The 21,898-nt window shown below is 45.8% G+C and overlaps 1 protein-coding gene, 1 long non-coding RNA gene and 1 pseudogene across 3 annotated transcripts; 2 read left to right on the top strand and 1 right to left on the bottom strand.

The window, feature by feature from the left end:
- The first annotated feature begins 1,060 nt into the window (after positions 1–1,060).
- LOC123419036 lies at positions 1,061–4,668 on the top strand (annotated as a pseudogene).
- Positions 4,669–8,782: 4,114 nt separating this feature from the next.
- Positions 8,783–14,776, bottom strand: LOC123419037. Of its 2 annotated transcripts, XR_006618157.1 has the most exons (4): positions 13,285–14,776; positions 13,082–13,195; positions 10,904–11,014; positions 8,783–10,389 (listed from the first exon to the last, which is right to left on the bottom strand). It is a non-coding gene; the product is annotated as an uncharacterized LOC123419037 (long non-coding RNA). The 2 variants fall into 2 exon arrangements; XR_006618156.1 differs by having other exon boundaries at positions 13,082–14,776.
- Positions 14,777–17,587: 2,811 nt separating this feature from the next.
- On the top strand, positions 17,588–21,470 carry LOC123419041 (beta-galactosidase 1-like). The gene is made up of 11 exons (XM_045107111.1): positions 17,588–17,785; positions 17,881–18,156; positions 18,273–18,365; positions 18,494–18,646; positions 18,765–18,853; positions 19,006–19,111; positions 19,241–19,328; positions 19,458–19,579; positions 19,678–20,036; positions 20,157–20,245; positions 20,328–21,470. The coding sequence occupies exons 1-11, from the start codon at positions 17,621–17,623 to the stop codon at positions 21,278–21,280; spliced, it is 2,493 nt and encodes an 830-aa protein (XP_044963046.1). The 5' UTR covers positions 17,588–17,620; the 3' UTR covers positions 21,281–21,470.
- The last annotated feature ends 428 nt before the right edge of the window (positions 21,471–21,898 follow it).

Below are 21,898 nucleotides of genomic sequence, written 5' to 3'. Positions count from 1 at the left end.
CATACGTTGGAGGCTCTCTCCAAGCCTTGGACAACGCCTTTCGATGGGCAGAGTACGTAGTCTAATTCACGAAATTGATTTTTTTCGAAACTTATCAATACAAAATTAAAGGAATTATGAATTAATCAACACATTTGTGGATGTATTTGTAGGGCACGCAAGCTAGGAGTGATCATAGGCTTGCAAGAAGCTCTTCGGTTGGGATTATTTCTCAATCAACTTTCACTTTTGGCTATGTTGATGCAATTTCAAACAATGCTTTAGGTTGAATGGCCTACCACAGGAAGCTTCCGTGTACTTGTACCTTTCTTACAGAATTTCTACCACAGGGAGTTTTTCCACATGGTTTCTCACGAAAGGTTTTTAATGAGGCAATATCAATGCAAGCATGGACGATATATGTCATTTTCTCTTTATTTTCCCACTGGGTTTTAGAAGGAGTTTTTCATGGCATATTGTATGTTTTCTTCTCAATTTTTTCCACAGGGTTTTTGGAGGAGAACATTTCAAAGATGATGGGTCTCAAGGACAAGCGAGGATTAGGGGGTGTTAGGATTTATTTTAAACTAATTATAATAATTAGGGAATAATCCTCCCTTGTACAGAACCGCTTCGTGCGGGTTGCTAGCCAACCGACGCGATGGTTTTTTCACGACCCCCACGAGCGGACGCATCCGTTCGTGGCGACGGTTAATTCCCTGTGTATTTAATCCTCATGGATCATCAATGAAAGAGACAGTTCGATCAAATCATACTTTCACAGATGCATGTGCTCTCTCATCGCGACTCTCTCCCTTCCTAATCAAAGAATAGATAAAACGAATAGACCATCTGATTTAAAACAAGAGTCCATGTGAATATGCACTTCCATATACACACGCGTGCTTATCCTACTAATCCATGGCTCTAACGCAGTTTGTTAGCTGCACGCATGAGTGCGTGCGTGGCTCTTTGCTTATCCTACTAATCCACGCCAATATTCTTTCTTTCCCCAATAAATACACACGGCCGGCGGTGCGTGCGTGCATCCTTTCTTCTCCCTAGCTAGCAGCTTCTCGCCATGGAGCGCGTGTCGTGGCAACCACTTGCGCTCCTCCTCCTCGCGGCGGCCGCGGCCGTCGCCAGCGGCACTGAGGTCGGGTACGACGGCCGGTCGATGGTCATCGATGGCGAGCGCCGCCTCCTCATCTCCGGCTCCATCCACTACCCCAGGAGCACGCCAGAGGTATGCATTGCACACGGAGCAGCAGATGAATACACCATCGTCTCGTCTTAGTTTCCATGAATGAATTGTAAGTCTCGATCGTTGCTTGCCTGCAGATGTGGCCGGATCTGATCAGGAAGGCCAAGGAGGGCGGGCTGGACGCCATCGAGACGTACGTCTTCTGGAACGGCCACGAGCCTCGCCGCCGGCAGTACAACTTCGAGGGCAGCTACGACATCGTGCGCTTCTTCAAGGAGGTCCAGGACGCCGGCATGTACGCCATCCTCCGCATCGGCCCCTACATCTGCGGCGAGTGGAACTACGGCGGCCTGCCGGCATGGCTGCGCGACATCTCCGGCATGCAGTTCCGCATGCACAACAACCCCTTCGAGGTACCCACACTGCTAGCAGATCCTTCCCAACAATATAATGGTTTTCCTTGGAGGTCAAAATACGACCAAGTTATTGATGCTTGCAGCAAGAGATGGAGACCTTCACGACCCTCATCGTCGACAAGCTCAAGGAGGCCAAGATGTTCGCCGGACAGGGAGGCCCCATCATCCTCTCTCAGGTACGTAGTAACTAACTAATATTAATTATGTGAAACTTATCTAGCTTGCATTCCTAGCTACTTGTCGTCGACAAAAGAGTGGATCAGTGAATATAACATATATATATGTGAACAATTTACATATATAGATCGAGAACGAGTACGGGAACGTCATGGACAAGCTCAACAACGACGAGTCGGCGTCTGAGTACATCCACTGGTGCGCCGCCATGGCCAACAAGCAGAACGTAGGCGTGCCGTGGATCATGTGCCAGCAGGACCAAGACGTCCCACCCAACGTGGTCAGCGCATGCACATTTTCATCTTTCCTATTTTTGTCTCTACCAATTATTATTCTTCTTTCTTCCCAAGTGTAAACAAAAAAAACTCAATGCTAAGTCCTTCTTAATTACTAGATCAACACCTGCAACGGCTTCTACTGCCACGACTGGTTCCCCAAGAGGACCGACATCCCAAGATCTGGACTGAGAACTGGACTGGCTGGTACCCTACATATATATATACCTGGATCAACCTTTATATATTAATTTTTCTTCTTTTTTTCTTATGGAACCTACATGCATATGCGCGAAATTGGTTAGCACGTTCTACTATATGTTGAATGAAGTTCAGATTGCTCTTACATTTTATCCACGATATATAATTAGGTTCAAAGCCTGGGACAAGCCTGATTTCCACCGGTCCGCCGAAGACATCGCCTTCTCTGTTGCCATGTTCTTCCAGACGCGAGGATCGCTCCAGAACTACTACATGGTGATTGATTTATAACTAATCTATACTTTTCTCTTCTACATTAATTTCCATCCTCTAGCAGGCTGGCATGAACTGAATTTTACATCATTTGACATGTTGATCGTCAATTTATATGTGATCAGTACCATGGTGGCACCAACTTTGGCCGCACGTCGGGTGGCCCATACATCACAACCAGCTATGACTACGATGCCCCTCTCGATGAGTACGGTACGTGAACCATCTCTTGTTGTTCCTTCAATTCATATATTCGTCCCAAGCTTATTTGCATCTTGTAAATTAATAATTAGTGTCAATATGCAAATCATATTCATTATCCTTTTATGTTTTTGTTTTCAGGTAACATCAGGCAGCCAAAATACGGGCACCTCAAGGACCTCCACAATGTCCTCAAGTCCATGGAGAAGATCCTACTCCATGGGGACTACAAGGACACCACCATGGGCAACACCAACGTCATGGTAACTAACATGCATTCACATACAATACAAAAATCCTAGCACTGTTTTTAATGGTGTTCACAACAAAATTGATCCATTTGGTTCATCAATATCTACACTAGGTTACCAAGTACACGCTGGACAACTCCTCTGCCTGCTTCATCAGCAACAAGTTCGACGACAAGGAGGTCAATGTGACCCTCGACGACGGCGCAACCCATGTCGTGCCCGCATGGTCCGTGAGCATCCTGCCGGACTGCAAGACCGTCGCGTACAACAGCGCCAAGATCAAGACACAGACGTCGGTGATGGTGAAGAGGCCGGGGGTGGAAACCGTGACGGATGGCCTTGCTTGGTCGTGGATGCCCGAGAACCTCCATCCTTTCATGACGGACGAGAAGGGTAACTTCAGGAAGAACGAGCTGCTCGAGCAGATCGCGACGTCGGGCGACCAGAGCGACTACCTATGGTACAGGACAAGGTAATCAAACATCTTGATGCTTAATACAGAACTACACTGTTGCATAAGATTGAAATATAAATTAATCTCTGGTGATGATCAAAATGTGCAGCTTGGAGCACAAGGGGGAATCGAACTACAAGTTGCACGTGAACACGACTGGCCATGAGCTCTACGCTTTCGTCAATGGCAAGCTTGTTGGTGAGCGTCCCAATATACTCTGAGTGGTTTGCACACTGATGGATTAATGAACTTGATCAAGCTAATGTTAATTGATTTGATTAATTGGCATGCAGGGAGGCACTACGCTCCTAATGGCGGATTCGTCTTCCAAATGGAGACACCGGTGAAGCTCCACTCTGGCAAGAACTACATCTCCCTCCTCAGCGCCACCATCGGGCTCAAGAACTATGGTGCTCTGTTCGAGATGATGCCCGCCGGCATCGTGGGAGGGCCGGTGAAGCTCGTCGACACCGTCACCAACACCACCGCCTACGACCTCTCCAACAGCTCCTGGTCCTACAAGGCCGGCCTCGCCGGCGAGTACAGGGAGACCCACCTCGACAAGGCCAAGGACCGCAGCCAATGGAGAGGCGGCACCATCCCGGTGCACCGCCCCTTCACCTGGTACAAGGCGACCTTTGAGGCCCCCACCGGTGAGGAGCCCGTGGTGGCGGACCTGCTGGGGCTCGGCAAGGGCGTGGTGTGGGTCAACGGCAACAACCTGGGCCGCTACTGGCCGTCATACGTCGCCGCGGACATGGACGGCTGCCGGCGGTGCGACTACCGCGGCACATTCATGGCGGATGGCGACGGGCAGAAGTGCCTCACTGGCTGCAACGAGCCGTCCCAGAGGTTCTACCATGTGCCACGGTCGTTCCTCAAGGCCGGCGAGCCCAACACGATGGTGCTGTTCGAGGAGGCCGGCGGCGACCCGACGAGGGTGAGCTTCCACACCGTCGCTGTCGGGGCGGCGTGCGCGGAGGCCGCCGAGGTCGGCGACGAGGTGGCGCTGGCGTGCAGCCATGGCAGGACCATCTCCAGCGTGGACGTGGCCAGCCTCGGCGTCACGCGCGGCAAGTGCGGCGCGTACCAGGGCGGCTGCGAGTCCAAGGCGGCGCTGGCGGCGTTCACGGCAGCGTGCGTCGGCAAGGAGTCGTGCACGGTGCGGCACACGGAGGACTTCCGCGCCGGGTCCGGGTGTGACTCCGGCGTGCTCACCGTGCAGGCAACCTGCTGATCCCCACATGAACCAAGGAATAAATTATAGTTAGTGTCGTTTAGGCTTAGTGTTAGCTAACGTCAATCAGGAGCTAGGCATATGTGTTAGGGGGCTAAGTAATTAGCCCAGAACAATTACATGGTTCGCTTCATGTGATTTTCGATGGAGATCATCGAGGTTAAACCAAGAATTTTTCGCCTCCTCGATCAGTTTGCTATAGGGTGAAGATTTTCGGTTGAAGAAACAGGCAGACAATACATATGCGTTGGTAATTTCTATTTCTTATATACATATGGGTTTGCTTATTTGAATCACAAGTAACAACGTGGGAAAATAAATTTTGCACCTTTAATTAAATTAAATATTTAACAGCATCCACGTATAGTTTAAAAAAATTAACTTTTTCTACATAATGTTCCATTCATTTGGCACAAACAAATACACTTATTTATTTTTAATGTTCTTTCTCATGTCTCATTCTGTTGATAATAAAAAGGTTTGTTTAAACTTCTTGTAAATCTAAATAATACGATTTTCCATTGCTTAACAAAAAAGTATTATTTCATTCTATTACATATATTTTCTGATTAACTCGCACAGTGGCCCTCTCAAGTGTGCGAGCAAGTGTTCTACTATAACCATCACAAACATTATGTAAATAACGTATCACTTATGTGGTAAAGTTCTTTAAATAAGTTATATGACATTTCGGGGAAAACATTTTAAATTGATGATCAAATGTGGTCTTCACATGCGATTGTTAGTGCTCTAAGTGTTAGCTACCGTGAGGAACAGGTTAATTATTCTGCAGGATATGTGTTAGGGGGCTAATTAGCCTAGAACAAATGCATGGTTCAGTTCATGTGATTTTTGATGGATCAAGGTTCAATCTAGAATTTGTTGGGGTGATTGTGGCAGCTCGTTTTGTTATGGGGAAGATTTTCCGTCGGAGACACAGGCACATGAAGAATTTGTTGCGGTGATTTTCCAAGTTTCATATGTACTCATCACATAGTTTGAAACAATAAGGTTCTGTAACTATCACAAATGTTATTCAATTAAAGTCCGGACCAGGAGCATATAGAATTTTAGATCCCACATCTGCGATGCTAGCTACATGTACTAAACTTTTGCTACACCTGGACGAATTCCATGTACCGTATCATTCTGATGCATGTGATAATGCAGGGCTCTTGTGTTAATTATGGTACTATATGCCTATGGACCATCTACAATATCATTCTTATGCATGCGATAACGCAGGCCTCTTGTGTCATTCATCAGCACGTAACACCCTCATATTCTTCTCACACATAGTTGACAATAAGAGTTACACTCGGGGGGGGGGGGGGGGGGGGGCTAAACCGGCAGTGTGGTGCAGTACGGAGCAGTTACACATGACGCTGTAACATTCACTTACTCTGGGAGTTGGTCGTAATACTTGGTTAGGCCATGTTGAAGATCTTCTGTTCGCCCCTGTAAACACTGACGCAGTAACAAGTTCGCGAGTTTGCCTTAAAAAATGTACTATTATTCTATACTTGTAAGTTCCATATACTTCAGAGTCATACCAGACCAGGAGCATCTAGAATTTTAGATCCCACATCTGCGGTGCAAGGTACTAAACTGTTGCTACCTGAACGAATTCCATGTATCGTTCTTACTATCTCTTATGCATGTGATCTTGCATGGGCTCTTGTGTTGAGTATGGTATATGCCTCCTATGCATGTGTTATTCTTCACGTAACACCCTCATATTTTTCTGACACAGAGTTGGCAACAATACTGGCGATCGAGTTACAACTGGGATGTAGGTTAACCGGCGACATGCCGCTCTCAACGTGCAAGTGCAGCAGCCCTATAACGTGCGTCCACATGGATCTCTGCAGTTGGCCGGTGGAAATCCATGGTGATTCCTATGTATTTCTGGCAATGTGCAGGCTCACTGCTGGCGCTGGGTGGCTACTAGGGGCGTACAAAGGCGGCTAAGTTTTCCTTCATTTTAAATGGTATTCTTGATTTGCGACAATCCTAAGGGCCTATTTAGCGGGAAAAATCTACCAAAATACTTTACCTTGATTTTGGTGATACATTGGGTTTTCGAAGGCGGACCGAGAGGGAGCTCGAAGCACGCCTCCTGCAGGTGTAGATGGTCACGGTGGAACACATGGTTTGTGATTGATGAGATATTTTAGGAATTTTACGATGGAAGCCACCCGCAATTGCCCAACAATTTTGTGTGAATATTTACGAAAGAGTATGGCTTTGACATTTAAAACATTTGGACATGTCCGAAATGTCTTTGACATTGATTGAAATATGAAAACAATAGAAATTTATGTGAGTATTTATAAATTATGTTTGTGAGCATCGTGAGTGTACCTTTTCAAAGCTACATTTTTGTTTTGTGCGTGTACCATACAGTATTGTACAGGTCGACCAGGATAGAAAACCATGCGTGTTAGGATCTTGTTGCATGCAGCGTCACCATACAATATGAAGGCTCATGCGAGGGATGGTTCCAACTAGACAAAGATAATCCGGTCTTGATAGAGGGGCAAGGCTGTCCCGTCGACAGTTTTCTTGAAAAACCCTGCGATCGCTATGCACGTAGGAAGGGGGTTTGACAAAAAAGCGACGAATAGGTGAACGTCACCAATTTTTTAGATAAGAAAAAGGAGAAGAAGGATGTTTACCGTTTGCTAGCAGACCCTTATATTACGGACCTATATCGCGCGTTTACAGTTTGCAAAAAATCGCTTTTTACGACTAGCGAGGGTCGCGGCAAAACATAACCCGCATCGTGGAACTATAAAACAGAATATTCACGAATATTCTGTTCTACAGTTTCATGGGCAGGTTCTGTTCTGCCATGGCCCTTGCCAACCCGCAAATCGCAAGAATTCAAACTTACAATTTGGCATCAATTCCATTGATTTGTAGCAAATTTGAACAACCAAACACAATTTTCGCTCAAATTAAACCATTGTTTTTTTTATCAAGACACTAAAGAACATCATGCAAAAGCAACCACCATCTTCACCACCGTCTTGGTTCTCGTTTCTCTCCACAACCCCAAAAGAATCTCACGCAAAAGCCATTATCATCTCCGTGACCATCATCGTCAACATCATCACTCTCCATTTCCGCCACCCATTCCCCCACCGGCGCTGAAGTCATCACACCTTGCAGCCATCATTCTTCTCTTCAAGATTTCTTTTCTTGCCATATCATGTCATTCTTTGGTGATGTCGTTCATTTTATTGTGATTCATTGTCATGATCTTGTTCTCCTCTGCAAGAAGCTTGGACAAAGCCTTGTTCTCCTCGGTAAGGGCTTTCCTCTCCTCAATGGCGGCCTTGCACAACCCTTCTTCCTTGAGTAAGGGCCACTTTCTTGCTTCTCCTGCGCTTTCTTCTCGGCCAACTCCTGCTTCATCTCCTCATTTGATTGCACCATGATATCTATCTTATCATGCAAGCTTGATGCCTTCGATTCCCTCTTGATCTTGTCCTTCGCCTTTTTGTTTCCATCCGACTTGTTCTTGTTTCTTGGGCCATCATCATCTTCATCATCATCATCCGTCTCGGTGAGGGAGCCATTCTTCGGTGGGGATTCTTCCTCAATGAACTCCCAGTTTTGGCTATGTTGATGCAATTTCGAACAATGCTCTAGGTTGAATGACCTACCATGGGAAGCTTCCATGTCCTTGTACCTTTCTTGCACAATTACTCCTAAAAAACAAAAACAAAATTCAACATATGAAACATGTTTCAAACATTTAAAGTACAACGTGAGAAAGAACTCACATAGTTCAATTCAACGGTATCACTTGGTGGTGCATTGCGGTCTTATTCCAAGCAAGCAGCCCAACGGCTACAAACCGGCTTGATAGCGTCCCAACGACCTTGAAGAGACCTCAAGGTGAGCGGTGTTCTATTGGGATACTTCGCCATGAAGCAGAGGAATTGACCCTCTATCATTTGCCAATAGCACTTGGCGGTTTGTCTGTGATGGTCGTCGCATCAAGAGACACAACTTCCCACGCCTTGATAAAAAACTAACAAAAGAATTGTCACCGCATGTTAATTTTTATGCCAAACAAACTAACAACAAGAAGCTATGCATATTCTTCTTATTATTCCACTCAAATCATGGTGAAGTCAGATTTGATACAGGGGATTACTCCACTTTAAGATTATATACAATTTAAAGTTCAGAACCGAGTGACCATACCAGCAGAGGAGAGTAGTCTACTTTGAACCATGCTTGCGCCTTTGTTCTCAAATCACGCGAGAAAACCAAAACATACAAACTGTGCGTGCTATGCAGATGTGGAGGAGGGGGGAAGCTCACCATGTTTGCTAGGATGGGCAAGCAGCCATCCGTCTGCTAGTCCTTCCACATGACCAATGTCCAGTCTATAATGAGCAAGCTAAAAAAAGTGTAATGTATGTGTCCAGTAAACATGCACACAACAAAATAGCAATCGGCCGGTCATCTAATCTATGTAAAACAATTCAGTGATCCCACTCCTATCTTGCATTGTTTCATTGACAAAACCCATTAAAATGAGAGTCATGAATGAGTGAAAAGAAATACATGTTCTGTTATGGAGCTAGCAGTTAGGAAATAGCATGTCTAGCTTTCCAAATCAAGAAGATTTAGACAATCGAGCAACAATAGATGATCAAGCAACAGTGAAAATGACCAAATGAACTGTACATGATCATAGGAACGATTGATATCAGGAATGCACTGTTAGGGTACATAGGACAGAACATGCCAGAATTTGATAACAACCCTAGGAATCAAACAACCATGTCATCACTAGTAGACGAATCAGAGTTATAGTGTTTTAGAGGACATGCCATAAGGGGCTTCTTTATAACAAAGCCTGGTAAACCATCACACATATCACACAGCCAAAACATTCCAACCACTGGCATGGAGATCAACCAAGGACCAACTGCAACCAGCACACACATTACCCAGCACGTCGACAAGGGAAACACTCCAGCGCATGCAACACAATACCCGGCAAAAGACAAAAACTCATAGGACTAAAATTGAGGGCTAAATCCACTAATTATTTTACCATAATCACCACGAGAAGCACAAGTGCTTGCATTAGAGACCATCAGCGCAACCCAGAATCCTAGAAATTGCCATGTAATTAAATGTACCAAGGATGGATGGTCATCAGCACAAGTGCTTGCATTGCAAGACGAGTGTTTGTGACTCCTTGAGCATCTCAATGAGTTCAAATCGATTTCCGAATGCAACATCATATGTGAACTATAATTATGTGCAATAATTCTGCCAACATAAACAAAATGATACGAAAACAAGGCATGATCGTACTGAAGAAAACTAATAAAATGAGCCTACTACTAAGTTTTCCACTCATTCAAAATTCATTTGTACTTTCAAGTAATACTTTGACAAAAACTCAGGTATAACTTGGTATTTATAATATAGCAGGCCCCCAAAACAAAACGAAAATAACAAATGGCAACTCATATGTGACAATTCTAGTAAAAAGCAGCAGCAAGTGTGATAAAAGGAAGTTCTTGTACTAGGTTGTAGTAGCAGTTGCTAGTACCTTTCTTCACGGACAGATGAAGAACAATAATGTTCTCTTCCTTTTCCTGACTGAGATCAGCACCACAATCTAGAATGTAACTGAAGAAGGGCGGGTTTAAGCCATCCACGGTGTGCCCCAACCTCCAGGGGAACCTTGACAATGTAACAATTTAATTCATGACACTGACAAAGACCAACATGTATATATATTAGGAAGTAGTAACAAACATGAGCAGGCTAATGGACATGGGAAGTGTGTAATCGTGTAAGGACAGGCTATGGTTTGATATATTCCAAATTATCACCATTTACATGAAAACCAAAAAGAACTGGACATATATTCACATGTTGAGCTATACTGTTTTTCCTGAATCCGAATAATGATAGGATGCCCAGTTTACATAGTGCCTACTCCAGCCACCAAGTCTCTAATTTAGAAAGAATGGGCTATATTCTACACTAACCCAGCAACACAGACATGATGATTCACTCCAACTGTATTTGAATATAAAATATATGTTTGGACCCCGGCTAGTCCCAGGGCCTATGCTAGTCCCAGGTTCCATTGAAACTAGTATAGAGCTTGCAAGTTGCAATTGTTGCATCAACATTGTGTACAATGATGTTTTGCCGGGGGGATGAGAATAGGAACGCGATGATGTGACACCTTTTGCACGCATCCTGGATAGGAGCAGTTAGTAGATACGTGCTTTGCCGACTACTAGAACCGTGGTCCATGGCCATCAATACCACAAATGGAAGGACAGGCTAGTTGGTTCTGTAAATTGAAAAAAAAACATTATTTCCATGTCAAAGTATTATGATAACAATCCGAAAATAGGAAATGGCCGATACTGAAATTTAAAGTATTGAACGTCACAAGCATGGGTACAGCTAGTGTCACACGTCCAACAATCTAAAGTGAGACTACTGCTGCTATCACTGGCAGTGGAGCAGGAAAGGCGCTAGTTTTGACAACTTGTATGTGTACTACTGCAAATGAACCAGATCAACCATGCGGCTAACTGAAAAATGGAAACAAAGTCCTCCACATGCCTTGGAATTATTTCTCACATGTTGACCCGACAAACAATTAACTAGTTGATTACTCGGATGTATGCAGACCGTTATTTATTTCTTCAAGTAATTTTTCGTTTCAGGTGATCCAAGTCTAGCCAGAATTGCACGAGGAATCGTACTTGCAAAATTAACTTGATGCTCGCGAGACTGGAGAGTGCTGCTACATGCACAAATTCAGTCTTCCAGGTTGACCTCTCAAATATTTTAGGTCTTGATAGATGACCATGTCATGGGCTCATGGCAACCTATGGTCACCATAGTACTATTAGAGTATCTCTAGCAGACCCCCTAAAAGGGCCGAACCCGCAAAATAACCGCCAAAATACAGGTCAAGGCGGAAAATGCTGCTAGACCAGACCCCACTACCGCGTCCGGCCCGTAATTTTTTTTTGCGGGGCGCGACAAAATGCCCACCCTAACCCGCGAAAATGCAGGTTCTTCCGCCCACCCCGTCGGTGCCCTGTATATATCTAAGCGGTTAGTTGGTGGGACATTTCACCCGCGCTTTTCCCCCACCTACCGCCGCCGGGTGCCGCCTTCGATTCCGGCCGTACCAGCCGTCCGGATCATGACGGTGGGCCGCCGCAGTCCCAAGATCGGCCTCCACCACGCCCTCGTGCCTCGGCTTACCGGAAAGCTACAAATCGGTGGTTGTTTTGTCGCGACCACCAGATTGGCTTTTCCAGCCACCGTTGGCTGCACCAAAGCCATGGATTGGTCGGGAGCACCCCGCACAGCCTCGGCAAAGCGCGAGCGCCGCATGCAGGTACTGGTTCCATCCTCTAGTTGCTGGCGTCGGTTTGCCGGCAAGGACTCTTCCGGCCATCGCTTGGGCTCGGCTTGCCGATGCCACTCATAGAGTGCGATGACTGCCTAGAAACAGTGTTGCGGCTCACATCCAACACACGGCAGCACCTCGGATGGGTATTCTTCAAATGCAGAAACGACGGGGTATGCCCTTCTTCCTCTTCTGCTTTGTCAACTTATTTGGTTAAATTATGGTAGCTTATTGAGGTGTTCATCTGTGTAGGAAGGTAGATGCTAATTTTGGTATTGGAAAGAAGAATACATCGATCTATTGATAGAAAGAAACTTAATAGATGTTCGTGCACTCCTTAGTATAATTGAACCTAACGATGCAGCTGCATGTGCAATTAGAATAGATATTAGAGGTGAATCAACGTCTAATTGTTTAGAATCAAAGCCGAAGAATGAAGAATGCAAGATGAAGAACCCCTGGATCAACAATGAATGCATGGAGAAGATGTTGATCCAACTAGTGGGAGCAGTTATGGAAGTTGGATATCTTCTAAAATGTCTAATTGTGGTTCTTGTTTTTTTTGGTCTTGCTGTTTTAGCAATAATTTGGTGAATTATGATGTATCCAATGCCTTTGAAGAAAATAAAGAAGCAACTAAATGTGTTTTCATGCCTGAAAATGCAATGGAAATAATAGATTTCGCAGGCCAGCGTGGGCGGCGGCCCAGCAGACCCCGTAAAATGGACCCTCATAAAAGGATATTTTGCCGCACACGCCGGTCCACAAAAGGGTTTTTCCGCGAACTGCAAACGACTTTTGCGGATCGGCTTTATACGAGGTCTGCTATAGATGCTCTTACATATAAGCAGGAGTCAAATACACAAATTCAGACTGAAGAAGCCATACGTACATGTTCCATATATTATCATCTATCATATAAATGAAGCAGGTATTTGTTCTACCCGAGCGCAACCAGAGGGGAGCAGGGGAAGGAGAGGAGCTAACCATGACTGTTATGGAGCCGATGCCGAACAGGCAGCGGGTCCAACGAAAGAGCCTACCACCACACACCTCGATGAACCCCTTGTCATCTCGTGTACCGATGGAATCCTGCTGCTGCTGCACAAGAAGGACATAACGAATGTTGATCTCAAATGGAGAAGGAAAAGAAGAAATCATGTCCTAGTAATGGATCCAGTAACAAAGACCTGTCCTAGACGCTGGAGCGGGGCTCCATGGAGTTCAGCTTGGGGGTGCCCTCCCTGGGTGAGCTTGTCGAGCCCCACCAACACGTACCAATGTTTAGCACCTGCACATGCAGTGCAAAAAAGAGGTCAATCAACATACCAAAGTGATGAGAGGTTTATGACCATTGTCAACCTGAACCCATGGTCAATACTGTTCGATCTAGTACTGGTTTCCGTGTGGATGTGTGCCTAGCCAGTATTCAAATTTATTGATTGAGCTCAATCCTTCTGCTCATGAACTTGCTCGTAGGGCTGCACGGTGGGTTTTTCCTGAAAAGGATGGACCTTTCATGTAGTTAATTCTGCTGGTATGACTTTAATCTTGTTCCTCCAAAATGGGGTAGAACATGGTGGTTTGATGACATATTTATCTGTTGTGGTTACTCTCAGTATCCGGCAATTACTTTCACCAACTCAAGAAATTATACGAGGCCATGAAGTTCAAAATTTTGGATAGACATGTGTCACTTTTTAAAAAGAATGTTGATACAGAAGTGCATCTCTCTCGAAGAAAAAGATACAGCTTTTTTGAAAACACATATACTATAGATAGGCAAGAACCTGTTTTTTTTTTCTTTTCTTTTAGAACAAATATAATAGACTTGGCAAATGGCTGGACCTGTTTTACACGTTATTCAACAGAAGAGCATATAATGAACATTTTATTCCACAGTAATGTCAATGTGAGCACTCAAAAGCAATATGCTTCATTTCAATGGAGGAAAAAATATCCATTTGACACAGGGATACGGTCAATTTCAACAACAAAATAGGCAACATCACAGAAAAATAGAACTCCGGTGAGATTGTAGAGGTGTTGGCAAGAGCCTCTCTCTCTCCCAATGGATGCACACACGCGCGCAAGCTGTTGGAGCAAATTGACACAAGCAAAAACAGAGGAGGAGGAGAGCAGCACACACACAGATTTGTTTTGCAGGCAACGGATGCCTTTTTTCTTTCTTCTTGCTTGACCAACAACACACACCGGTTCTGCTTTTGATGTCCAGTTACAAAAATCATTTTCTTGTACCGAATTTGAGAGGGGAAGATGGGTTAGAGCAGCTTACTACCTTGACGAGCGAGGAGAACCAGAGGAGGGATGTCCATGGCGTACAGAGCAGCAGCACAACAAGCAGGTGCATGTCCCCTAGAGCAGCAGTACAGCAGGCGGATGAAACAACCTTCCTCTCCCATGGCGAAGGTGCTCGATCAGGGAGAGAGAAAAGGTGAGGTGAGGAAGAGCCTACAGAAATATTACGAGACCGAAAGTTGAAGATTTTGGAGAGACATGCGCGGCCTTCTTAAAAAGAATACTGATAGAGGCAAACTAGATGTACACAAAATAGAATAGAGCAGCTCATAATGTCTAGCACTATACACAAAATAGGCAACTTCAGAGAAAAATAGTAGTCGTACTCTAGTGAGATTGTAGGGAGGCGCCAAACCAGATGAGATCATGCGAATAACAAATCATTTTTTTGTAAAGATCTTTCAGGTAGGCAAGAACCTGTTTTTTTTTCGTTTTGAACAACTATAATAGAGCTGGCAAATGGTTGGCTCCTTCTTACAAGTCATTCAAAAGAATAGAACAGCTCCGTGATGTCTAGCACTCGAAAGCAATATGCTTCATTTCAAAGAAGGAAAAACAAAAAGACTCATTTGACAGAATAATAGGGCCAGTTCAACAACAAAATAGGCAACGTCGCAGAAAAATACTACTCTAATGAGCTGGATCATTTTCTTGTACCAAATCTGAGGAAATCTGAGAGGATGAGATGGGTCGGAGCAGCTTATTACTTCCTTTCTGGTTTAGGGTCTTGAGCAGCAGCACATGCCTCCTCTCCCATGGTGCCTTCCACGCTCGCCATGGCCGGTGATAGGGTTCAGGTTCCTCTTGCCTGCTAGGTCGCCATGGCCGCGGGCTAGGGAGGGAGGGACTGCTGCTGGTGTGGCCATGGCATCGAGCTAGGGTTTCGTCCTGAGCTGCTGGATTCGATCTGGGGTGTAGGGAGAGAAGGGTGGCGTAGAAGGCGGAGGCCGGAAGGTCGCCGACGAGTCTGGGAGTGGGGAGCTCGCCGGTTGTCGGAGAGGGAGGTGGTCATTGGCGGCTGGATGGGGATGGGGATGGGATGGGGATGGGGATGAGATGGGGTTGGGGTTGGGGTTGGGGGCGGGGTTGGTTGGGAATCGGGAAGGAGGGCCTATCGTCTCTACTGGTTGGTGTTTGGTTATCTTAAAAATCATTTTTAATTGGCACCGATGGGCCTGCCCGCTGCAATAGTTCAAAACCATGAAAAATTTCATGTGGTCTTGGCGGGCCTGTACGCGCCGGTTCGAAACGAATTTTCCTTCTGGCGCGGACCAACAAGAGCGCGCGAGCCATAGAAGGTTTTCGTCATCGACGAATGCTTCTGATTGGTCAGCGTTGAGCTCTCATGGATCGATCCCCTCCTTCCATTTGGTCCATTCATTTTTTCGAATCCAACGACATACACTTCACGTCACGTGGATCATGCTCATTGCTCTCTGTATATCCCGTTTAACGATTCTAGCCTAAACTTCCTTCACCTATTATATATAAATCTAAATGTAAAACCTAATAAACATGTTCAATACAAATATACTCCCTTCGTCTGGAATTACTTGTCGTAAAAGTAATAAAAATAAATGTATCTACAACTAAAATAAACCTAGATACATCCATTCCAAACGAAGGGACTACGAAACTAAGAAGACGTTCAACTTTGTTGGTATAAGTTTTTTCTTCATGTCTACCTCGTCCCGTGTTCCTCCCTCGTCTGATGGTGGACACCCGACTAGTCCCTATAAATTTGACCATCAACTTTGTTGGTATAAGTTTTTTCTTCATGTCTACCTCTCCTTTTGTTGCTATTATTTTGTCCCTATAAAAGGCACAGTGTCCACAACAGCAGCGATCAATTCATTGCATGCAATGGTATTAATTAGAAAAATTAACATTTTTTTTTCTTTTTTTTCTCTTCGTCTTGGCCGCGATGCACAACCTAAGATGACCTATACACCAAGAAGGAGGAAGTACCTCTCCTTGATACTACCCATAGTGGGAGTAACATAGGTAGTACTCCCTCAATCTGGGTTTTATAGAGCATGTGCTTAGTTCAACTTTGTTGATTCCATGCTTCATGGCGGTAAACGGGCTCAATGCAGTAAGGATCCCGGTGGGATGGTGGATTGCCACTGGAGATAACCCTCCGACTCCATACGTTGGAGGCTCTCTCCAAGCCTTGGACAACGCCTTTCGATGGGCAGAGTACGTAGTCTAATTCACGAAATTGATTTTTTTCGAAACTTATCAATACAAAATTAAAGGAATTATGAATTAATCAACACATTTGTGGATGTATTTGTAGGGCACGCAAGCTAGGAGTGATCATAGGCTTGCAAGAAGCTCTTCGGTTGGGATTATTTCTCAATCAACTTTCACTTTTGGCTATGTTGATGCAATTTCAAACAATGCTTTAGGTTGAATGGCCTACCACAGGAAGCTTCCGTGTCCTTGTACCTTTCTTACAGAATTTCTACCACAGGGAGTTTTTCCACATGGTTTCTCACGAAAGGTTTTTAATGAGGCAATATCAATGCAAGCATGGACGATATATGTCATTTTCTCTTTATTTTCCCACTGGGTTTTAGAAGGAGTTTTTCATGGCATATTGTATGTTTTCTTCTCAATTTTTTCCACAGGGTTTTGGAGGAGAACATTTCAAAGATGATGGGTCTCAAGGACAAGCGAGGATTAGGGGGTGTTAGGATTTATTTTAAACTAATTATAATAATTAGGGAATAATCCTCCCTTGTACAGAACCGCTTCGTGCGGGTTGCTAGCCAACCGACGCGACGGTTTTTTCACGACCCCCACGAGCGGACGCATCCGTTCGTGGCGACGGTTAATTCCCTGTGTATTTAATCCTCATGGATCATCAATGAAAGAGACAGTTCGATCAAATCATACTTTCACAGATGCATGTGCTCTCTCATCGCGACTCTCTCCCTTCCTAATCAAAGAATAGATAAAACGAATAGACCATCTGATTTAAAACAAGAGTCCATGTGAATATGCACTTCCATATACACACGCGTGCTTATCCTACTAATCCATGGCTCTAACGCAGTTTGTTAGCTGCACGCATGAGTGCGTGCGTGGCTCTTTGCTTATCCTACTAATCCACGCCAATATATCTTTCTTTCCCCAATAAATACACACGGCCGGCGGTGCGTGCGTGCATCCTTTCTTCTCCCTAGCTAGCAGCTTCTCGCCATGGAGCGCGTGTCGTGGCAACCACTTGCGCTCCTCCTCCTCGCGGCGGCCGCGGCCGTCGCCAGCGGCACTGAGGTCGGGTACGACGGCCGGTCGATGGTCATCGATGGCGAGCGCCGCCTCCTCATCTCCGGCTCCATCCACTACCCCAGGAGCACGCCAGAGGTATGCATTGCACACGGAGCAGCAGATGAATACACCATCGTCTCGTCTTAGTTTCCATGAATGAATTGTAAGTCTCGATCGTTGCTTGCCTGCAGATGTGGCCGGATCTGATCAGGAAGGCCAAGGAGGGCGGGCTGGACGCCATCGAAACGTACGTCTTCTGGAACGGCCACGAGCCTCGCCGCCGGCAGTACAACTTCGAGGGGAGCTATGACATCGTGCGCTTCTTCAAGGAGGTCCAGGACGCCGGCATGTACGCCATCCTCCGCATCGGCCCCTACATCTGCGGCGAGTGGAACTACGGCGGCCTGCCGGCATGGCTGCGCGACATCTCCGGCATGCAGTTCCGGATGCACAACCACCCCTTCGAGGTACCCCACTGCTAGAACGTTCCCAACATTCATCTTATTTTATGACGTAAACATATTTTTACTTCAGAATGCATGATTAACATTTGTGAACACGACGAATTTATTGATGCTTGCAGCAAGAGATGGAGACCTTCACGACCCTCATCGTCGACAAGCTCAAGGAGGCCAAGATGTTCGCCGGACAGGGAGGCCCCATCATCCTCTCTCAGGTACGTAGTAACTAACTAATATTAATTATGTGAAACTTATCTAGCTTGCATTCCTAGCTACTTGTCGTCGACAAAAGAGTGGATCAGTGAATATAACATATATATATGTGAACAATTTACATATATAGATCGAGAACGAGTACGGGAACGTCATGGACAAGCTCAACAACGACGAGTCGGCGTCTGAGTACATCCACTGGTGCGCCGCCATGGCCAACAAGCAGAACGTAGGCGTGCCGTGGATCATGTGCCAGCAGGACCAAGACGTCCCACCCAACGTGGTCAGCGCATGCACATTTTCATCTTTCCTATTTTTGTCTCTACCAATTATTATTCTTCTTTCTTCCCAAGTGTAAATAAAAAAAAAACTCAATGCTAAGTCTTCTTAATTACTAGTAGATCAACACCTGCAACGGCTTCTACTGCCACGACTGGTTCCCCAAGAGGACCGACATCCCCAAGATCTGGACTGAGAACTGGACTGGCTGGTACCCTTCATATATACCTGGATCATCCTCTATTTATATAAATTTTCCTTCATTTTTTCTTATGCATGCGTGAAATTGCTTAGCACGTACTACTTTTATATGTTGAATGAAGTTCAAATTGCTCTTACATTTTATCCTCAATATATAATTAGGTTCAAAGCCTGGGACAAGCCTGATTTCCACCGCTCCGCCGAGGACATCGCCTTCTCCGTCGCCATGTTCTTCCAGACGCGCGGATCGCTCCAGAACTACTACATGGTGATTGATTTACAACCAATCCATTGATTACTAGTTTATGCTCTTGTCTTCTACATTTCCATCCTCTAGCATGTATGAACTGAATTTTACATCATTTGACTTGTTGATCGTGAATTTATATGTGATCAGTACCATGGTGGCACCAACTTTGGCCGCACGTCAGGTGGCCCATACATCACAACCAGCTATGACTACGATGCCCCTCTCGATGAGTACGGTATGTGAACGATCTCTTGTTCCTCCTTCAATTCATTTGTTCGTCACAAGCTTATTTGCATCTTGTAAATTAATAATTAGTGTCAATATGCAAACCATATTCATTATCCGTTTATGTTTTTGTTTTCAGGTAACATCAGGCAGCCAAAATACGGGCACCTCAAGGACCTCCACAATGTCCTCAAGTCCATGGAGAAGATCCTACTCCATGGGGACTACAAGGACACCACCATGGGCAACACCAATGTCACGGTAACTAACATTCACATACAATACAAAAATTCTAGTACTATTTTTAATGGTATTTACAACATAATTCATCCATTTGGTTCATCAACATCTATACATAGGTGACCAAGTACACGCTGGACAACTCCTCCGCCTGCTTCATCAGCAACAAGTTCGACGACAAGGAGGTTAACGTGACCCTCGACAACGGAGCCACCCACGCCGTGCCCGCATGGTCCGTGAGCATCCTGCCGGATTGCAAGACCGTCGCGTACAACAGCGCCAAGATCAAGACACAAACGTCGGTGATGGTGAAGAGGCCGGGAGTGGAAACCGTGACGGATGGCCTTGCTTGGTCGTGGATGCCCGAGAACCTCCAGCCTTTCATGACGGACGAGAAGGGTAACTTCAGGAAGAACGAGCTGCTCGAGCAGATCGCGACGTCGGGCGACCAGAGCGACTACCTATGGTACAGGACAAGGTAATCAAACTTCTTTATGCTTAATATTAATACAGACATTGTTCTTTATCGAAAATATACAGACATTGTTGCATAAGATTGAAATATAAATTAATCTCTGGTGATGATCAAAATGTGCAGCTTCGAGCACAAGGGGGAATCGAACTACAAGTTGCACGTGAACACAACTGGACATGAGCTATACGCTTTCGTCAATGGCAAGCTTGTTGGTGAGTGTCCCAATATACATACTTATTGTTTTTCTCTGAGTGGTCAAGCTAATGTTAATTGATTTGATTAATTGGCATGCAGGGAGGCACTACTCTCCTAATGGCGGATTCGTCTTCCAAATGGAGACGCCCGTGAAGCTCCACTCTGGCAAGAACTACATCTCCCTCCTCAGCGCCACCATCGGGCTCAAGAACTATGGTGCTCTGTTCGAGATGATGCCCGCCGGCATCGTGGGAGGGCCGGTGAAGCTCGTCGACACCGTCACCAACACCACCGCCTACGACCTCTCCAACAGCTCCTGGTCCTACAAGGCCGGCCTCGCCGGCGAGTATAGGGAGACCCACCTCGACAAGGCCAATGACCGCAGCCAATGGAGCGGCGGCCTCAACGGCACCATCCCGGTGCACCGCCCCTTCACCTGGTACAAGGCGACCTTCGAGGCCCCCGCCGGCGAGGAGCCCGTGGTCGCGGACCTGCTGGGTCTCGGCAAGGGCGTGGTGTGGGTCAACGGCAACAACCTCGGCCGCTACTGGCCGTCATACGTTGCCGCGGACATGGACGGCTGTCAGCGGTGCGACTACCGCGGCACATTCAAGGCGGAGGGCGACGGGCAGAAGTGCCTGACCGGCTGCAACGAGCCGTCCCAGAGGTTCTACCATGTGCCACGGTCGTTCATCAAGGCCGGCGAGCCCAACACGATGGTGCTGTTTGAGGAGGCCGGCGGCGATCCGACGAGGGTGAGCTTCCACACGGTGGCCGTGGGTGCGGCGTGCGCCGAGGCCGCTGAGGTCGGCGACGAGGTGGCTCTGGCATGCAGCCATGGCAGGACCATCTCCAGCGTGGACGTGGCCAGCCTCGGCGTGGCGCGCGGCAAGTGCGGTGCGTACCAGGGCGGCTGTGAGTCCAAGGCGGCGCTGGCAACGTTCACGGCGGCGTGCGTCGGCAAGGAGTCGTGCACGGTGCGGCACACGGAGGATTTCCGCGCCGGGTCAGGGTGTGACTCCGGCGTGCTCACCGTTCAAGCAACCTGTTGATCTCCATACATGAAGTAATAAATTTGCTAGTGTCATTTAGGCTAGTGTTAGCTAGCGTCAGGAGCTAGGCATATGTGTTAGGGGGCTAATTAGCCCACAACAATTACATGGTTCGCTTCATGTGATTTTCAATAGAGATCGAGGTTGAATCGGATATATGTTGCGATCATTAGAGATGGAGTTTCCTTGGATATATGTTGCAATTTTCATTTCTTATATCCAGCCGTTCCAAAAATATTACTCCCTCCGTTCCAAAAATATAAGACCTTTTAGAGATTTCATTAAAAGACTACATACGGAATAAAATGAGTGAATATATACTCTAAAATATGTCTATGTACATCCGTATGTAGTTCATAGTATAATCTCTAAAAGGTTTTATATTTAGGAACGGAGGGAGTAGTTCAGTAAAAGGTTTGTCTTACTTATTTAAAACACAAGTTACAACGTGGGAAAATATATTTTGAACCTTTAATTAAACTAAAAATTTAATAGCATTCACGTATAGTTGAAAAAAAATAACTTTGTTTTACATAATGTTTCATTCATTTGGCACAAACAAATACAGTTATTGTTAATGTTCTATCTCATGTCTTATGTTTGTGTAAACTTCTTGAA

This window comes from Hordeum vulgare, unplaced genomic scaffold, assembly GCF_904849725.1.
Source record: "Hordeum vulgare subsp. vulgare unplaced genomic scaffold, MorexV3_pseudomolecules_assembly, whole genome shotgun sequence".
NCBI lineage: Eukaryota > Viridiplantae > Streptophyta > Magnoliopsida > Poales > Poaceae > Hordeum > Hordeum vulgare.
The sequence above is the reverse complement of the archived record's forward strand: the minus strand, read 5'-3'. Positions and strand labels throughout refer to the sequence as shown.